A 20,874-nucleotide genomic window follows, 5' to 3' on the forward strand; every position below is an offset into this window, starting at 1 on the left:
CGCCCCTCCCGCTGTGTGAGCGAGGGAGGGAGAAAAAAGTTAAGTAGAAAAGTACGAGCTGTCTCGGAGCAGAAACGGGAGCTGGAAGCATGTAAATATAATAATAACCACTGCAGCCAAACAGAGTGCCTGACATATGCTGACAAGCCCAGTTGTAAGTAAGCTATTAAGACTCGACTGTACACCGTGTTCGTGTTTTCCTCTGAAACAATAAGTTCCGTTGGAGCAGTCTTTCAACGCCTCTCTCTGTCTCTCGCTAGCAAAGTCGACCCAGACAACAAAGTAAAGCTAGTTTTCAGCTACGAGCCGACACGAACCCGACGTATTCGCCAGAGGTCCCTTTAGTATGGTTCGGAGCCGCGGACCTGGCCGAGGTAAGCATGTTGAGGGGTTGGCTGTGTTAGTTCAGTGACAGATTTATTTGGAAAGAAAACAATTTTCACTTGCAGTCGAAAACTAATGTGCACACTTATGCCTGCATTTTTATTTTGTTATATACAAACAAAATTGTAGCAAAAGTGCTTCCACGTGTTTGGCCAGAAAGAGCTGTTTATTTGGTAGTTCAGTGAAACTACTGTACTATACTGCTGAGTGACTGTCTTCTGCTCGTCAGATACATTTCATTGCCATGTTGACCCTGTGCTAACTTGCATATGACAAATGAAACTGAAAGGCTTCAGATAGTTAAGAGTGAGAAAAATATTGCGTTCATGTTTGCAGTTTTGTCTTGCTACACAATATTTGGAATTAAATAAAACAAACAAAACACTACATTTTAGGAAATATTAGACGGTGTTTTCGTGTTTGTACTACTTGGACACTAAAGTGGTCCTCCAATGAGATGACGGTGCCAGAAGTGGCCCGAGGCTCATTTGAGTTTGAGACCCCCGGTCTAGTATTAATAAAATGTATTTTAGCATATTTCATAATATCCTCCTAAACTTGGGGGGGGGGGTAAGTAAACCTGGTGAATCACTGAACTCTCAGCTTCATTAGAATGGATCATTATGGGTAAATGTAATATAGAGGTCTCCATTTACTCCATAACACAATGATTTATTTGGTACATGTATACAAATCTATAATTATAATCTAAAACTAAACTGAGCGACTTTCAGTGACTTGTTCTAAAAAAAATCAACCTACAGTCATTTTACAGTCATCAGAAATATGAGTCTTGGTTTTCCTGCAGAACATTTCAGACTGAGCAGCCAATCCCAGTCAGAGAGAAGTGGATGTGACAGAAACACAGCAGAGAGAAGGACAGAAGGTCAGAGCTCTCAATTCAAGGAGCAAACACACAAAACAAGACGGGAAGAAATTTCAGAGGTTGGAAATACAAAAAGCAAATGAAGGACAAGCTGGTAAAAGGTGGATGATGAAATGGATAAAATAAAATGAAATAAAATGCAGTTGGTGGTCCGAAATGATGAGAAACTGTGACTGCAGTTTTTAATCTAACAATTGCTTGTGATGCTGTGTGTATTAATAATAGCAAATTATATAGGAACAATTTGCAGGAAAATGGAAAGTTCCTCACTCAGACTTTTTAAAACTCTTCTAGTTTTAAAAAGTTTGAAACATCAAGAACCCTGAACAGTTTTTATTCTCCTGCTGCAGGTTTGGAGGATGTTGTTTTATTCTTGTCACACAGTGGTGACAATTATTGTATAGATTATATTAATGGACCAACAGGTTTGATTACAGGAGCAGAGTGGTGTGTTTAAATGAGTCCAGAGGCAGGGATGCAAATTTAAAGAACCAGCTGGCTTTAGTGAACCGAACCACAGATTTGACAACCACAGGTTTATGCTACTACACACAATTATGAAAAAAAAAATTACAAAAACATTTTAATACATAAAACTACCAGCATAAAGACTTGGCCAAGTGTAAAAACTCCAAAACGCGTACAAAACACAACAGAAGTGCTCCAGGATGCTAGGGGGCAGTGTTGAGCATTTGTTACCTAGTGGCTACACAAGCCAGCAAGTACCAACGACCGGATTTGGTGTGTGGTAGTAACAGGTAAATGAACTTTTTTTTTTTTAATTATTTGAATATATATGAGTGCTTGTGTATAAATACACAAACAATACACACATGCTTTCAGTTGTGTAATTTAAGTGATCTAGTAGCTCTGCTCTCTAAAAAGAGCCGGAAATCCCATCACTATTTGCTACTGGCTAAAATCTTCTGGTTCGTCGTGGTGTAAGTTGGAGCTATCATCATGTAAGGGCTCTTCTTTACCAGGTTTTCTCTTTACCCGTAAACCCTCTCTGTACACTGATAATCAGGTGGTTCTTAACACACTCAAGATCTGGTTTCAGTTTAGACGTCACTTTAATTTTGTAATGCCGTCTTCCTCGGGTCCTCTAAGCGACAACCATTTGTTTCCCCCTTCACTCTTGGAGTCGACATTCTCAGTGTGGTGTGACAAGGGTATAAAACAGTTCAAACATTTATTTGTGGATGGTGTTTTCGATAGTTTTCCCAACTTGTCTTCTCGTTACGATCTCCCTATCACCCATTTGTTTCGCTATTTTCAAATTTGAAATTTTGTTGCCAAGTGTTTCCCAAATTTTCCCCTCTTTACCTCCAGAACAGCAGTGGGAAACTACGTTATCATTTATTCCTCATCACAGAGGAACCATTTCAAAACTCTATGATACTATCCTGTCTTTTAGTAACCACTCAAGTGTCCATGGGAAGGAGAACTAGGAATTCAAATACAGGAGGAGTCTTGGAGACAGGCTATAGTGAGGGTACGATCTTCCACCTCCTGTGCTCGTCTTGGACTTATTCCATTTAAGGTCTTACACAGGGCGCATTTCTCTAAGTCTAGACTTTCTGACTTGTATTTGGAAGTGGAAAACAAATGTGATAAATGCCACGGCTCTCCTTGTCACCTTAGCCACATGTTTTTCTGTCCTGAGCTGGAAGCTTTCTGGACTGGATATGTTCCTATTATATCAGCTGTTCTTGGAGTAACTCTTCATCCCTGTCCTCTGATTGCTATGTTCAGGATTCCTGATCGCTCAGGAATCCTCAGCTTTTCTAAGTATGTTTACTCAGGAAAATGAAGAAAGGTTCATTGTATTTCAGTAAGTGCAAGTTCTGTTTTGTTTTCTTTTTCTAATAAAAAAATTGCAAAAAGAGCTTCTTCACTGTTCAGCTGAGATAAGGTTCACACTTCTGCTGCACGATGACAAAGTTAAACACTCGTTAACACAAGTTTGGCAAATTATTTTTGCAACTATTGACCTAAAAATACAACCAAGGAGTTTTTTTTATAACCATTTAAATGATTTACAGAACAATCAGCTGTTCTGCATCAAATACGATGCCACACAAATGAGTTTCTAAGAGACGGAGGAGCCCATCATAGCCTGACACCTGCAGAGGATCAATGTTATACCCCGTATGTCCAACCGAGTGATTTATGACCCCAATAAAACGATTGATGACATAGGAAGTAATAAAGCAAATAATAAAACAGCAGTCACAAAAATATAATATTAATAATATTGTGATATTAATAAAGTTATATTTCATAACTCGTTAATTTTCAATAATTCCAAAAAATATGTGATCATGCAAAAGAACAACAAAATTTTTATCCAACTTTTGTTTTTTTTATCCAAACAAAGTTTACTTTTGATGGCCACAAAAATGCCGTCTGTTTATGACGCGCCTGTGTGTTTGTGTGAAAATGTGTTAAACCACGGTGACGTCCTAGTTAAACTCGTGCTTTTGTAACAGTGAGTATGGCGAGAGACAGAGGCTGCATGCCCCAATGGAAAACTTTATTACATTTTATTTGCATTTGTTTAATCCGAACAGAATCAAAGTCACAAACTCTCATGATCTCAAACCCCCGAGCACAAGCTGACAGCGTCTCCCACCTAACCCCAAGCCTTAGCCAAGTTAACAGGGTTCTCCTGAAATCCCCCGTGTTCGTCCAAGCTCACAGCACTGACCCCTGTACCACAGCTTTCTAGGGTCTCCCCTCTACCCCCAAAACCTTATGCATGTTAACAGGGACCTCCCCTGAAAAACCCTTAGGCATCTTCACAGGATCCCTCTTCTCACATCCAGCGCTCGGGGTAAAATTACTCAGTCAGCTGGTTCAGGTGCAGCCGAGGGGAGGAGTCAGAGAAATCTCCTGCCATCTCAGAGTCTGTTACTATGGTGACTGACTTGAGTTGAAGTTGGAGGACATTTCAATAACATCTTTGATGGATAAATGGCCACGTGGTTTACATCACAGAACAAACTCTGATCTCTCTGCTTTCATCTCACTGATATCTGGAGAGAGAAACATCCTGATGACAGAAGGTGAACAAATTAGTTCCTCAACCTAGAAAAACATCGCTGCACCATTAACACTGTTGTCAAGTTAAACATCAGTGTGGTTGTTACTGAGGACCGAAACAGCCAACTTCTGATCCAACAAACAACTTTACAGATCCAGTTTCTCACAGGCAGATTCCGTCCTGACCTCCATTCCTACAAAGACCTTAAATAATAGTTATGTGATCGAACTATCGCAGGTGCTGAGCACTATTAATCTTCTCAAAAATAACAAATCAGCAGGAATGGACGGTCTAACTGAAGAGTTTTCTAAGGTTTTTGCTGCTGAGCTGGGCCTATTTTTGAGCAAAGTCTTGATGAGGGAAGTCTTCCCCCCACTATGACTCAGGGACCGCCCACTCTCATTCCCAAACCCAATAAAGACAGTTTACTTCCAGATAATTGGCGCCTATTTGCCTGCTCAATAAGGATTATAAGACTTTAGCTCTAATTTCAGCAAAGAGGCTCAAAACGGATTTCCCTCATAATGAACACAATCAGGTTTTATGGCTAACAGACAAATAACCCACAGTATCAGGTCAGTGCTGGACGTTTTAGACTGCTGTCAACTTTTTGATGACAGTGGATTCATGTTATTTGTAGATCTTTATAAACACCAGTTCATTTTACAGTCCTTACATAAACTTGGCTTTTGTTCATCCACAGAGACTCTACAGAAACAGCTCAGTGACACTAACGGTGTCAGACAAGGATGGCCTGCTTCTCTGTACCTCTTTTTACCATTCGTCCAACTCTTAGCAGACCACATCAGATCTCATATGTGTCTCGCTGCTGGACAGAAATCTGATCATCACTCAGCTGCCTGATGGTCCTGTTTTACTGATGAATGAATGACTTACATCTGAATATTAACGACCGTGAACTTATGGAAGGAATGTTCCAGTACAGCTATTTGTAATATACAAGTTAAATGATGTTGAATAATAATTACGAAGGATCAGCAAAGAAGGACATCCTTAAATCTGGAACCTATCCTCAGAGAGATCTCTCCTTAAGAGGAAGAGTTCTGCTCACCAAAGCAGAGGCAATCTCACCATGAACAATAGCAGCTCTGTGTCTGCATGTGGAGAAAAAACTGTAATGATGCTCTTTACCTTCCTGTGGAGAAATAAGACTCGTTATGTAGGGAAACCTGTTCTCACGAGTGTATATGCTAAAGGTGATCTAAACTGTACACATTTAACACATTTAAGATTTAAATATAACACATTAATTCAAACAGTACATTCAATGTGTTCATCACAAAACCGAAAAGCAATGAAAACTGTAGGAGCCTGCATGAGGTTCGAGCTCGCGCTGTAGTCTCTTATCGCCCCCTAGTGGTTAAACAATCCTGCTGTACTTCTACTGCACTTTGTAGATGATTAATTTAATTTTACTTATTTATCCTTAATGTTTCTTTTTCTCTCTTCTTCTCCACTAAAACAATTACAACATTCATGAGTCTCACTAAATATGGTAAAACTTGTGAACAAGATGTAAAAAAAAAGACTCAGACTTGAAGTTAACTCTGGAAGAGAGGAAAAGAAGAGAAAGTCAAAATCAGAGGACACCGGGCCACCCTCCAAAATAAAAGTATATCTCAGCAGGTTGAAATCAAGAAATAATAAGAACCAGTAAATAAAACTGAAAGATAAAAATGGAAAATAAAATAGAAGACTAAATAAAAATAAAATATATACAAAATGAACAAAAGTGGCGAAAATTCACACTCGAACAAGTAAATAAAAATAAACAGACTAAAAATGAAAAGATATCTTAATTAGATATGACTAATTAAGTCAAAAATATGCAAAAGTAAATTAATTGAATAAGAAAAATAGAAAACATAAAATTAGAACAGTAAAAAAAACCCAATTAAAATAAAAAATGGCAAATGAAATAGAACTAAAACATGAAATGAATAAAATAAAGATCCACAGTAGAGACCACAGTGGAATATAAATAAAGGAGCGTTCAGAAAGAAGCGGGATTTTCTGCGCAGCCCGTACAGCGTTGCGCTCTGTGACGTGTAGTAGCGTGAGTGCGCCACAGGGTGGAGCTGTTCCCACACGGTGTGAGCGTGTCTGATGGACTTCCGGTGTTCGTGTGAAGCCGTGAGCTCAGGTTTCCTTTCAGAATAAAAGCACACACAAAGAGAGAAAACTGGGGTGCAGGACCACAGGTGTGACCCGCCCCTCCTCCCTCCACAGGTATAACGAGATAAACTGATGACAAGCGCAGTGACGTCAGACTGAAGCACGCTGACGTGTTTATGAAAGTTTCAGGCATAAAAACGTCACAGCGCGTGCGCCACTGCGGCTCCGTTGCTTTGATCCTTCAAACCTGTAAGTAAAATCAGAGAGTGCGCAGGCGCAGCGAGAGGATTCCCTGCTGCTCACCACGTGAGGTCGTTTCAGGAGAAAACCTGCGTTAAACTCATTACAAACAGGACGGCGAGTATTTACAAATTTTAAATAAATAAAATCAGTCTTTCAAACAGCAGCTCAGGATCTTCATTGATTATGAACACAAACATTCAGATCACAAAAGAATCGATTTAAATAAAAAACAATAAAAAAAATCATCCTGAAGAAATTCTATCCTCACTCTTGCCTTCCTTTAGGGGGCGCCACAGTCCTGCTGCTCGGTGCAGATTAGCATCAGCTGGTTCAGTCCCACCTGATGGCCTCAGAAAGGTGCTTCATCACCAGCGTGTGACACAGAAACATCTCGTGATGGTGAAACCGTGAGCTCTCTCCAGACCTTCAAACTTTATTTAAAACATGCTGAAGCTTCCAGTGAGACTGTCGGGCCACAGTTCATCATCATTTCATTGTAAACCATCAGGTGCTCCTCACAATAGAATAGAATAGAATAGAATGCCTTTATTGTCACTATACAGCTGTACAATGAGATACAGAGCATCTCCTACTCAGTGAAAACATGCTGGGGGGGCACAGTTCTGCAGGACTACATGGATAGTATTAACAGAGGGAAAAGATATATATATATAAAATGTACAAATATACAGGCCAGTTTAAAAAAAAAAGTGTGTGTGTGGGGAGGGGCTGTGTTATCGGTGCATGTGTGAGTTCAGGGTGGTTGTAGCTTTGGGGAAGAAACTGTTTTTGAGTCTGTGGGTCTTTGTGCTGATGCACCTACTCCTGAGGACACCAAGGAACCGGAAGGTGTGGACCCTCTCCACACACTCCCCCTTGATGTAAAGGGGGGCCAAGTCGGTGCTGTGCCTCCTGAAGTCAACAATGAGCTCTTTGGTTTTCTTAGTGTTCAGTGTCAGGTTGTTTTCTGAACACCAGGCTGCCAGCTTCAGGACTTCCTCTCTGTAGTCTGCCTCGTCTCCCTTTGAGTTGAGTCCGACTACCGGGGTGTCATCAGCAAACTTGATGATGAGAGTGTTGTTGTGGGTCGAGCTGCAGTCGTGGGTGTAGAGAGAATACAAGAGGGGGCTCAGCACACAGCTCTGTGGGGAGCCGGTGCTCAGTATGCGGGTGGAGGAGAGATGAGGGCCGAGTCTTACAGTCTGGGGCCGGTTTGTAAGAAAGTCCTTTATCCAGGCACATGTGAGAGGAGGGAGGCCAAGAGTGACCAGTTTGGTGATGAGGATGTCCGGGATGATTGAAGGCTGAGCTGTAGTCCACGAAGAGCATTCGGACGTAGCTCTGCCGCTGCTCTAGGTGACTCAGCACAGTGTGGAGGGCTGTGGCGATGGCGTCTTCTGTGGATCTGTTTGCGCGGTATGCAAACTGGCGGGGGTCGAATTCTGGGGGGAGGTAATCCTTGATGTGCTGAAGGACTAGTCTCTCAAAGCATTTCATGATTACCGGTGTGAGGGCCACAGGGCGGTAATCATTCAGGCTGGAGATGGGAGACGTCTTTGGCACTGGGATGATTGTGGCTGATTTTAGACAGGACGGGATGGCTGCCTGATCCAGTGAGAGGTTGAAGATTCTGGTGAAGATGACGGTAAGCTGGTGGCCACACGCTTTTAGCACCTTCTCCGTCTGGACCGGCCGCCTTCCTGGGGTTCACTGCTAGAAGCACACGTCTGACATCGTGCTCTGTTACAGTGAGTGGAGCGGTGCAGGAACCAGGTGAGGGTGAGGATGGGAGCAGGGCTGAAGCAGATGAGTGTTGCTGTTGTGATGTTTCAAAGCGGGCGAAGAAGCTGTTTATTTCCTCTGCCAGCTGCACACTCAGATTTTCTGCTTTCACAGCCTCTGTGGTTGATGATGTCTTGCATTCCCTGCCACACCTCCTGTGTGTTGTTGCTGGACAGCTGGGACTCGATGTTTCTTTTGAGGTCTGTCTTGGCTTTTTTAATCCCCCTTTTCAGGTCAGCTCGAGCAGCCCTGTACAGAGCTCTGTCACCTGACCTGAAGGCGGCATCGCGGGCTTTGAGGAGTGAGCGGACCTCGCTGGTCATCCAGGGTTTTTGGTTTGGGAAAACCTGAATGCTTTTGTCCACAGTCACGTTTGCAGTACAGAACTTGATGTAGTCCAGCACTGATCCTGTAAAGGTTCCTAGGTCCTGGTGTTCAAATATGTCCCAGTCTGTCTCTGTGAAGCAGTCCTGTAGTTTGGAGAGAGCTTTTTCAGGCCAGGTCGTAACCGTCTTTGTGGTGGGCACTGCGCATGAGGGGGGTGTAGGCTGGGGAGAGCAGGAAGGAGAAGTGGTCGGACTGACCGAGGTGGGGGAGGGGTATGGCTCCTCATATGGAAAAGAAATAGTAAAAACATATGATTTACTCATGAAAGTGGCCACTTTCTCATTACTTTCATATATTGTTTTAGTAAGTATCTAAAACATACAAGTTTCATTATATAATTCTTCAAGGGATCTTATATGTGTTTTCACTCTTGTATGCTTTTCATACAAGTTTCATACAAGACAGATACAAACTTTATAAGATTTATATATATCTTTTCCATATGGCTCTATATGCATGCTTGATGTTGGAGTAAACATGGTCTAGAGCGTTTTCTCCTCTGGTGGGACATTTGACACCAAACCTCCCTGTTGGTGTTTTTGGGGTGATACACTGTTTGTCAGTGTACGGCACCGTGAAGCTTCGTGTAAGCGAAGGAAGCTCGAGACGTTAAATCTGCTGCCGTCTGCCGGGATGATGAAGAAACGAGATGATGACCAAACACAGCCGTGAAACTCTCAGCTGCTTTCAGAGACACAAAATAAAGCTGCTGGGATGGCCCAGCCAATCAGCTCACCTGAATCCACCTGACACAAAGAATGAAGGTCAGAGTTCATAGACGGGCCCACACAAATAAACACAAAATGATTTGTAAATGTAAATTATAATTGTAATAAATAGGTAAATTAACAGGGCTCATGTCACGTGTTGTGATTTGATTACGATGTCTGTATTTGATTTTTAAGGCATTTTAATTTGTCCATTATTGGCAGTTTGTGTCCTCCATACATTTCCCTCCTCGGGGCGGTCTCCATCTTGTTCTGTCTGAACTCTTTGTCTAACGTCACCAACAGACCGAATCAAAGAGTAAATATGATGGTCTGTTATTGGCAGATTTCCTGAAAAGAGGCGGGAGCAGAGTTTGTAGTGAGTGCTGATTGGCCGACGGGTCCGTCGGTCTGTGCTCGTGCGTGTGGCGTCTGTGGGTCAGGTTGATGGAGCGCTGTGGAGGAGAAACACGGTGAAGGTGCTGCCAGCAGCGGAAACTTTTCTGTGTGCCTCCGCTTCGCGTTTTTCCTTCGTCCCGCCTTTTTCGGCTCTTTTTCACTCACTTTACTTTCTTTCTTCAAACTTCACGGCGGTTTCTCCACTTTACGGTCCCAGTGGTGTCTCCCTGGCAACACGATCAACTGTCCTGCGAAGTTAGGGTCTGTGTTTTTACCTTCAGCGGAAAAAAACTGCTCGTTCACGCGCTGAGCTAACAGAACCGAGCCGGGACCGACGGGAGCGCGCGCAGAGGCTCTCCCAGTACTTTTTTCGTTCCGTTTCCGTTCGTGTGGCTCGGACCGGCTCTTCGTCGCGAGACAATAGTGAGGAAAAGAAAGAGAGAGGGAGCTCGCGCTGGTGGCTGGGAGGGTCGATGCCTCGCGGCGCTTTGTTCTGCCCGCTGTGGAGACCTCCCGCGTGCCCGCCGCGGATACCTGCCGATCGATCGGAGTATTGATGACCGAGCAGAGCCATGGACGTCACCCTCTCCGAGCTGCTAGGCGCGTTCATGGAGTCCCCCCTGGTGGTGTGGGTGAGTGCACGCGCGCACACACACAGCTGTGAGTTTTGGTGCCCACGCGCTGCACACGTCAGGTGTATCACACATACACACACACACACACATTGATTTTGGGGAGTGAGCGGTTGGCGGAGCTTCTGGTTCGTGATTGTGGGACTTTCCAGGTGTTACACAGAAAAGTTCACGCACTGTTTTCCAGAGCACATTTTAATCAGAAAGAGTTTGAAGGACTTCCGGTCAGTCTGAGCTTCAGGGGTGGTTTGAGTTCCTGAAGGAGCTGCAGAGACCAGGAGAAGCTTCCGGATGTTTCACCTGAGCTCACCTCATCACACCTTTAACAGAAACACACAGAGCACAAGCCAAGCACTCAGCATCTCTGAGAATCCGCACAGACGGAGCAGATGTGCGCGTGGACCAGAACCAGGACCAGGATTGAAACCAGGAACAGAGCCAGGATCGTGATCAGGGTTGAGACCAGGAACAGGACCCAGAGCTGGACCTGGACCAGGGGTTCTTGCAGGGTTCAGGTGGATCGATGTACAGCTGCAGTTCGTGGATGTGAAGAAGCCCGCTGGCTGGCCTGGTGTCGGCCCATCAGCCAGTTTTCCATGCATGAGCAGCGGATTCAGACTCTGCAGGAACCCTTGGATGTGTCGGTGAAAGTGTCCCTGTGTCACTTTCTCACCGTGTCACTTCCTGATCAGAGTTTCTGTCCAGCACAGACGGGCACAATGGTTGGCTGAGCCGGCGGGTCAACAGGAAATGAGGTCACAGGGAAGCAGGAACAGTCCGGTGGACCCAGACTGACTGTCGGAAATCTGCGGGGTGTCGTTAACACTAAAGCGTTTGCTCCTGCTATCCCAGAACATTCTTAAAGCAGAGGCAAATTTAAGTTGGACTACTTAATGTAGTCCCAAAAAAAACCCGGTTCATGGTGATTTTATCGCCGTGGTGATGATGTTCCTCTGATGGCTCCAGATGTTTGGACTGGAATCATCTCTGAAGCTTTTTGGAGGCAGGTCAGAGGCTGGGACGGCCAGCGGAGCTGTCAGCCGCTACTATCTGTGGCGCTTCCTGTTGAGCTGTCGGCTCAGCCAACCATTGTCCCGTGGGCGGAAACTCTGATCAGGAGGTGACACGGTGGGACTGTGGTTTGGCTTCCAGCAGAGCCTCAGTGAGCGCGTGCAGGGCGTTCCTCGCCATTACTCGAGTGAGTAATGCTTAAAAAAACATGGAATCCACTCATTCACGCCGGCTTGTCTCTGTGAGTCTGCACGCTGTCATTTAGACCCTGAGCCGCCTCTGCAGCTGAGGTCTGTGACATTAGAGCCACTGTTTAATGTGTCACAGCACCGTGACCTTTGACCCTGCTCAGCCTGGCTGCAGGCATAAGAATGTCTCAAACTGGAGAAGAAGAGAACAAACTGCTGTTTAGTACCAACGTGATCATAAGAGACTCCAGGAGAACAAAGCGCACGTCACCTGCTCGGGACGCCCGAATCACCAGGCATCTCCTCAGGCCCAGGCGGAGAGCTCGGCTCTGTAGATATGACCTAAACCCCGCCAGCCTCCACTTCCTGCTCACTGAGTCACATGGTCACATCCAATAACGAGTCTAATTATGACATTTGTGTTTTTCATTCTCCGTGTCCGAGCTGTTCTCCTCATTAAAAGTGAAACGATTTCCTCACAGTCAGAGGCTTTTATGACCATGGAGCTGGTTTCAGAGGCCCCTCCCCCCACACACATACCCCACATCTCCGCCACAGAAAGGTGGAGATTCACAGAGGAGCAGAGATGCCAAACTGCCGTCCTTCAGCCCGGTGTTTAGATTACAGCTGAGGATGATGATGATGATGTAAAGATGACAGGCAGCCTGAGAGCAGCGGCAGCACTGCCTGCCCAGGTGTGCCCAGGTGGTTCAAACATGGAAAATGGGAAAGATTTTATTTTTTATTCCTTGTTACTTGACTTGTTTTGGTGCTGGTGGAACGGCTCCTTTAAATGAGCCAGAAAAGCATAAAAGGGAGCAAAGTTTGAGCTCTTAAACTCAGACAGGTGTTGAGTTTATTTCAAACTCACCTCTGTGTTTCTCATAGTTTGGTTTTTAAATGTGAGATCTTTTAAAGCTGCAGACAGTTGATGTTCTGATTCTGTCCTCAGGTGCGGACGCTGGGCCCGCTGGGGTCAGGTGACGGCGCCGGCTCAGACGAGCGACTCAGCATGTTCATGGAGCTGGTGGACGGCGTCTTCCTGCACAAGATCATGACACACATGTAGGTGGCAGCGAGCGCGTTCATTTGCATGAGTCAGTCAAAACTGCCGAGTGTTTCTGGTGGTTTTTGCCTGTGTGTGTGTGTGTTTGCATGCGTGTGTCTGTGCGTGTGTGTGAGTACATAAGGGGGTAAGAGAGGTAATCCTGTGTTTCCTGTGTGTGTCTGTGCGAGTGTATTTGTGCAACCACATCCTGAGTTTCAGGTTCAGACTTCACAGCCAGATGTGCTGCTCGCCGCTGAAGCACTTCACAGAGTTGTCGTCGTCTGCAGCCTCAGAGCACAGATCAGGTTAACTAGACTGAGGTCCAGGAATTAGACCGAGCCGTGTGTGATGGGCAGAGGCTTGTAGGCTGTGGACATTCAGGAGGAAGAGTAGAAGCATCGATCAGAGAGCAGGTGCAGCGCCTCAGCACGCCTCAGTGACTTGTACTGTCACTGCAGCCGTCACCAGCCGAGGCGCTCATGCAGGCTGATCCACTCGTTAGAAAACCCTGACAGGCTGAAGTCGTGGTTAAAGTTCGCTTATTGACAGCAGCTGCAGGAGCTGATTGCAGCCGTGACTGGAAGGAGAGACAGCACGGCTGCACACACTCTTTCAGACGAGCCCAGCTCACTTCTGACAGCATGTCCAGAGGTGGTGCAGCTGGGTGGTGTTATGTAATGATGGCAGAAAATCGACTTTTCAGTATCTGCCTTTCAAACCTCGAACATTTAGAGTCTTGTTTCCCCACAGAGCTGCAGGGAGGAGTGTGTTTGTGGGGCTGGTTACTGGGTTTACTGGTTTGTGTTTCTGGGATTTATTGAAATTAAAAAGAAAACAGCAGCAGACTCATCCTTCATGTGCTGATAATCCTCTGTGTGGGACGCCCCCCCTGACCCGATCACACCACATGTTCATGTTAGTTATTGTTGTCGGTTATTGTCCTCAGGAACGACGATAATCGCACTATTGTTCTCCACGGCGAGGGTCGGCTGGGCCGAGGGGGGGCGGTCGGGGCTTCATGGGAAACTGGGTTACAGAGGAGCAGTGAGGAGTATGAAAGGAGACGTTAGAGAGTCGGAGGAGCCGTCGGCTGTTAAATCACTGAGTTCTCCACAGAAACCTGCAGCTAGTTTAACGAGGTCTGCGGAGCCGGCTGAGAGTCGAAGTGGAGATGGTTTAATGTCGTGGAAAAAATGAGCTCACGGTTCAGAGCGAGCTGCTGAGAGACGCCGGAGTCAGTGAGGTCGGAGCTTCAGTTATGAAAGAAGCTCGTTCCCCTCTTCGTTTATACCCCGAACGTGTCAGCGTGGATCGGCGCTGCTCGCTTCCAGCTCCTCGTTTTTATTCTCTGACTCTGTCAGAGCAGCTTTGCATGACTCACCGCTCAGAATAATCCTCCTTTATCTGATAGTGGCCCTCACAGCCTCTCACCACATCCTCTGTCGGAATCAAGCTCTTTTAGCCCCTCCCTCTTTAACAACATGTTCTTCTGATTAGCTGCCAGCAGGTGGGTGGGGCAGTTAGGCCCTCCTTGTGACATCATCCAGATCTAAGAGTGTAAAAGCTGTGATAAACAGCATGTTTGGAGCATTCTGCAGAGAGCCACCTCCTCATGTGACAGTTGGTCGGAGAAGTGTTTGTCCCACCTCTGCTGCACTCTGATTGGACGGCTGAGTGAGATGTGACCTTAAACTTCTTTTAAGGTGTCTGCCGCCTGACAGAGAGAGAGACAGTGGGTGGGACAGAGACCCCTGCAGAACGCTCCGTCTGAGTGACTGAAACACGACATTTAAATCAGCGTTTAATCAGTTACACCTGATTCTCTGTGAGGGTTTAATGAATAATCACATGTGAAGTCCTCGCTGCGCTGTGAGACCGGCCATCTTCACGCGTCACACTGACACGATGACAGCGACAGGAGGTCAGACGGATGGACAGCGGGACACGCCCCCTATTCACATGCTAATCAGGCTCCGTGCAGGGAAATGCCTGCGCCATGGTTACCCGAAACTTGTGTGTGTGTGTGAGATGATCTTTGTCCCAAACAGCCACAAACGTCAGCCTCAGCGCTCCTCTGGTGTGTTTATTTGTCTCCATAGCGACCCGAGCCCCACCAATCAGAGGCTGAACAAGAACGTGAACAATGATGTGTCGCTGCGCCTTCACAACCTGACAGTCCTCACCAGACATATCAGGACGTACTACCAGGTACACACACACACACACACACAGTCCCAGCAGGAAGTGATGCAGGAAGTGCGTTTAGAGTGTTGACCTTTCAGCACTGCTTCATCGGTGTGCATGCTGTGGGAGACTGACAGGTGAGGTTTACCTGTGTCAGAGCAGCAGTGGCTGAACAAGTACACGGTGTGTGTGTGTGTGTGTGTGTGTGTGTGTGTGTGTGTGTGTGTGTGTGTGTGTGTGTGTGTGTGTGAAGTACAGCCCTGCGTGCATGTTTGTGTGTTTTCTATAAATCAGAGATAAGCAGCTCAGATGGAGCTGATTTGGCTGAACAGCTTCACATCCTGCACGCATTCTTGCACACACACACACTCACACGCACACACACTTCCTGTGTGTCGTCTGGATTATGTGACTGTATTTTTTCCGAGAGCTGTTAACATTGTTGAAACTGAAGTTTATTTTTGATAGGGATGGGTATCGTTTAGGTTTTATCCGATACCGGTGCCAAATCGGTACTTTTGAAACGGTGCCGGTGCTTAAAGAATGGAGAACACAAAATTGGTCCAAAAACCTCTCACGTTCAGCTGGTTTTTTGTAAAAAGATAACAATGTTAGCCTTTTCTGCAGCTGTGGGGCATATATGGTATCACTCTTGGCTGGAAGCAGTGCTTAAACAATGGAAAAAACACAAACTTTGTCCAAAAACCTCTCATGTTTAACTGTTTTCCACTTTTTCTTTGGTCATTTTAGCCTTTTTGGCCAGGGTGAAGTTAGTATCTGCCATCAAACAAGAAGACAGCCGCATGTAGCTATGATGATGTTTGCTAGTTCACCTTACATGCATTAACGTAATAACGTGGTTAGCCTACTCAACTTAAATTGCACCCGAACAACATTAAGCTACTCGCGCAGAGAAGAACGGCTGCTGCTGCCATCATCATCCGTCATCACTACATCACTACACTGGCAGGGCTAGGAGCCAGGACTCTCCTCTTCGTGTTTTTGGGGGATGTTGCTAACTCCGGGTCCGATAAGAGGCAACCCACCCGCAGTAGATGCGCTCGGTGTGAGGTCTCGCAGCAAGCTATCAAATACGGCGCATTTCTCGGCTTTTTAAAAAAATGCTATGCGTCGCCAGGTGTTTCATCGGATTTGAGGAGTTACCTCCTTTGACAGTATCACAGTATCAGCTTAAAGCACTTGTTGCAGGCTGCTGAGTTTGCATATTTTGCTGTGAAGTACAGCCAGACTTTTGACCGCTTCGCCTTGGACATTTTTAATCTGTAGCTCTGCTCTAAAAGAACGTACGTACCTGGACCCGCCTACTATCCTCGGAAACGTAAAATGATTGACTAGAAGTGTATCACAGCTCAGGAAAAAAAAGCACCGAAATAAAGCACCGAAATGTGCGCTGCTTTTCGGTCTGGTTACTACCGTTTATGTCAGAACCGGTGCCATCATGGCACCGGACACCGGTACCCATCCCTAATTTTTGAGTTTCTGCTTTTATTACAGAGGATTGTTGTCTGTGTGTGTCTGTGTGTGCATGAGGCCTTCAGTTGCTCGCCTATGAAAACAATGCAGAATAAGTGACTGCAGCAGGTCTGTAATGATTTGATTCCTGGCCTTCGTGGCTCGTTCATCCCGTGGCTCATCACAGGAAGTGGAAGCACCTGTGTGACTGCAGACCTGCTAAAATAACTTCTGCCAGGAAGCAGCAGACACGTTTGTATCCTACAGGCTCCAAACCTCTTTTGGCTCCTGTGGAGGGACCACGGTGTTCCCAAACCAGCAGAGAGATCTCTCCAGCTGACCCAGGGTCTGCCCCGGGGCATCCTAAAGAAAGGAGCAGGAAGTGCTGTCAGGTCCTGAAAGCTCTGAGCCAGAAAGCCTCTGCTAGGTAACAGTCAGGTTTCAGGTCCTCCAGTGTTAAATATAATACAGCTGGAACTGATTGTTGGGAGTTTGTCATGAGCACACATGCATCATCTGCATACGCTGATGTCTCCGGCTGTGACCTGCAGGTCTGCGGGTGACGGCGCCCCTGTTTGTCCTTTTTCAGACTGAAGCTGCTGATGGAAACGTTACTGTTGGTCTATCTTTAGCAGCTGGCTGAACACAAAGAGGCGGTTTGTGAAACAGCTGCGATCGTGGCTCAAGAGTTGGGTGTTCGTCTTGTAATCAGAAGGTTGCTGGTTCAAGCCCCGGCTTGGACAGTCTCAGTCGTTGTGTCCTTGGGCAAGACACTTCACCCGTTGCCTACTGGTGGTGGTCAGAGGGCCCGGTGGCGCCAGTGTCCGGCAGCCTCGCCTCTGTCAGGGTGCCTGTGGCTACAATGTAGCTGCCATAACCAGTGTGTGGATGTGAGTGAATGGGTGGATGACTGGATATGTGAAGCGCTTTGGGGTCCTTGGGGACTAGTAAAGCGCTATATATGGCCATTTACCATTTACAGCTGCGACTGAGCGATCAGAGCTCCTCGTTTTCATACAGCCAAGCTTACTGAGGATCAGCTTCCATCGTTCTGTGTGACACACACGGAGGTATGGGAGGCTCCACATACAGTGAAGTGTCCCATCGATGATGCCCTCCTGCAGCGGCTGCAGGTGCTGTTTGAAGGGTCTGGGTCCGGTCTGGGTCTCTGGCCGGTCTTAGATGCTAATGGGTGTTTAGGATGAGCTGATGTTTGCAGTGATCGTGCTGTGCGACCTCTATCTGTCCACAGGAAGTGTTTCAGATGGAGGTCAATGGACTTTAATGAGTTTTAATAAAGTTTTGGTGTTTGAATAGGGAATGACCACGAAGAGGCCACACCCCCGACAGACACTTTACTTTTATTCTGAGATGGATTTCATTTTTAACTTTGTGCTAATTGGACCGTTTATGAAGTTGTGTCTGGATCTGTGCGCTCTTTGTGACCTCAGCAGTTCTACTTCCTGTAAGGAGAAAACAGCGATGGAGGTGTGGCCACGGTCATCTGCTGGTCTTTGGGTCCAGGCTAATAAACGAGGCCTGAGACACTTCAAAGCTGTCATACGATTTCTGTTCCCTTTAAACAGCTGAAGGAAGAAAAACAGAACATTTACTGAGTAAATGAAACGAAACCCACAAAAACACGACAAAATAATGATGAATGAATCCAATCCTATAAAAACAGTTTGGTGTGTGTGCTCGTGCGTGTGTGTCTGTGTGTGCGTGCGTGTGTGCGTGTGTGCATGTCTGTGTCTGTGTGTGTGTCTTTGGGCAGGACAGAGTTAATCTGCTGTCTTTTCAAACATCTTTTAAAAATCTGAGCACAAACACTCCTCGGATGATAATATGAAGTCAACAAGCTTTAGAGAGCAGGATCAGCTGCAGCACACGGACACACAAACACACACACAAACACGCACGCGCACACACCTCCAGCTGTTCGTGCGGAGCTGGGCGTCGGCTTTGTCCTAATTAGATGAAGTCCCAGCAGATGCAGACTGGCCTGCTGAGTCGTGTGTGTGTGTGTGTGTGTGTGTGTGTGTGTGGCTCAGTAAGCTGATATCTGGAGCTCTGTTGTGTCTTTGCTGGTTCTCTGCCTGACTGTGTCCACAGTTATTGATCTGTTTATCAATAAAAAATGAATCAGTGAAATTACAAAGACGACTCTTTGTGTCTGAAACTGGTTCAAAGGTTAAAGGTCCTCTCATCCTGAGAGGTCATTTATGTACAGGTGACCTCCTCGCAGTCAGCTGATCTATATAATGTGCTCTAACTTCATTTCACGAGGCCTTGTGTGTTCAGCAGATCTCTGAGTTTCTCAGGGCTGAAACATGCAGACTAAAGGCCGGCTCGTCTGTCCCAGAGCCTGGGTCGCCTGGGTCACCTGGGTCACCTGTAGCAGTTTGATGTCTGTGACGTAGAGTAGAAAGCAGCTGCTGCCTGATCTTTGATCTGTTTCTGATCATTCGCTACAGGAAACCTCACAAAGTGCATTCTGGGTAAAGTTTAAAGCCTCGTATCAGCCTGTGGGAGAGGTGTGTGCTCAGAGCGAGTGGGAGCACATGAAAGGTCTCCTTTTACCTGCATCCACAGACCAGGATCATCTTCATCTCCTTCTGGCTCAAAATAATTTCCAGCATCAGAATCAACACTGTGAATGCAGCTAGTGTCTGTGAAAAGGAGGAACCGATCACAGGGATCAATCACCTGATCAGGAGCTGAATCAGCTCTGCTCTGTTTTTATGAGAAACATGTACACAAACTGTTTATTATGTACAGGAGAGCGCGTTTCTGTAACTCACCTGCATTGTTAGGGGCGTGGCCTCTGACAGGTAGCTGCTAACTGAACCTCTGGACTGTGTTTGTGCTGCTGTGGAGTTTCCTGTGTGCGATGTGATCACATCGGCTTTATTAATGTTTTACGTGGTCTGAGGTCAGAGTCCATCCTAAGTTTGGCCCTCAGCCTAGTTTCAAAGGTCACGACCTGTAAACAGCCGGTGGCAGAGCGTGACGCCTCTGAAGTGTGAGGCTGCGGTGGCAGAAGTTTTAATTCTTCTGCAGTAACGCAAGCAGCCCTCCTCCCCCTCCTCCCCTCTCACTTTACCCTCCTCGGTTACCGTGGGAACTCCAGAACAAAGGCCTCAGCCTACAGTCTGGCATGTTTGGAACTCCATATCCTCTGCCCTACTTTATACACACACACACACACAGCTTTTCCTGACAGTAACAATAAAACACTGACAGTGTGTGTGTGTGTGTAAGGTCAGGCTGCAGGGTAACCAGAGGGCAGTTTCTGATTGTTGTCTACTTTTGAGTGCGCGCTGTATGTGTTTTGGTAATTTGTGTGTTTGTGTTTTCTCAGACTGTCATCTGGTGAGAGACACTGCTCACGTTAACGTGTGAAAACAAACAAAAGTCGCTTTTTTCTTTGTTTACCTCCAGCGAGTATGGAGGACCAAAACTGCCAACTTAAAAATCATGAGTTTAAAATTAAAGTTAAAAACTCAGTAAGTGAACAAAGATTCCAGTAAATATAAAAAAATGTAAATATTTTATTTTAAAATGATATTTATGTTAAATTTAATCATTTATGCAGTATTTTTAATTTAATTTTGAAAAACTTGTTTTTGAATAAATCTATCAAATATAAGAAATATTATTACTAATATTTTAAGGTTCTTTATGAAACTTGTTATTTTTTTACTCGTTTTTTATTATGTATAAACTTTTTTCAACAGTTTTTTCTATTGCTTTTATCTATCTTGTGTTTGTGCGTTTGTCTCAGGTGAGGTTTACCTGTGTCAGAGCAGCAGTGGCTGAACGAGGACACGGAGTGTGTGTGTGTGTGTCTTCTCACTGTGTTTTCTTTTTACATTTGCTCGTTATTTTTCTGTTTCACTATGCAAATGATGGGCGTCACTCGAAGCGTGTCATGAGCTCAAAGAATAAACTTATAAATAAAAGAAAACTACATTTAAATGGAAAAAGAAAAAATGTTAAATTTAATGAAATAAATAATTTGTGTGTGTGTGTGTGTGTGTGTGTGTGTGTGTGTATATTGTTGAAATCTCCCAATTCTTTGAATCTTTGGGCTGAAGGAGGGACAATACTCGGTGTATAAATGCTCAATCAACAATCATTTATTTCCATACAATTCAACAGTTATGAGCATAAGGACCATCATGATGGGGAGAGCTGCCTGCAGAGGGTCACAGCAAGTCTCAAAATAGTGACGGGTTACACAGCTTTTTATACTCTCTAGTGGCCCCCACCTGGTCGTAAAAGACCAAACATCACATTCTTTCTCTGTTACAGCGCCTAATTTATGACCTCGGCTCTCTGTCTTTCTGCTCTTCACCAAAGGAATGT

The 20,874-nt window shown here is 45.5% G+C and overlaps 1 protein-coding gene and 1 long non-coding RNA gene across 4 annotated transcripts in view; both read left to right on the plus strand.

The window, feature by feature from the left end:
- Positions 1–16: 16 nt before the first annotated feature.
- Positions 17–1,368, plus strand: LOC146685713 (uncharacterized). Its single transcript, XR_014916971.1, has 3 exons — positions 17–154; positions 261–374; positions 1,193–1,368. It is a non-coding gene; the product is annotated as an uncharacterized LOC146685713 (long non-coding RNA).
- An 8,605-nt stretch (positions 1,369–9,973) lies between these two features.
- The window catches only part of ccdc88c (coiled-coil and HOOK domain protein 88C), a 54,421-nt gene continuing 43,520 nt past the window's right edge, over positions 9,974–20,874 (plus strand). For 2 of the 3 annotated variants that reach the window (XM_085441319.1, XM_085441320.1), the window contains exons 1-3: positions 9,985–10,602; positions 12,754–12,866; positions 14,949–15,057. In XM_085441319.1, coding sequence (XP_085297445.1) covers positions 10,543–10,602; positions 12,754–12,866; positions 14,949–15,057 — 282 coding nt within the window. In that variant the 5' untranslated portion in view covers positions 9,985–10,542. Of the gene's footprint in view, positions 10,603–12,753; positions 12,867–14,948; positions 15,058–20,874 lie in introns of all 3 variants that reach the window. The other variant, XM_085441321.1, reaches the window with a different exon arrangement.

Source organism: Copadichromis virginalis, linkage group LG19, assembly GCF_057382275.1.
Source record: "Copadichromis virginalis isolate Kocher_CV1m ecotype Utaka linkage group LG19, C_Virginalis_male_GT1.1, whole genome shotgun sequence".
Taxonomy (NCBI): domain Eukaryota; kingdom Metazoa; phylum Chordata; class Actinopteri; order Cichliformes; family Cichlidae; genus Copadichromis; species Copadichromis virginalis.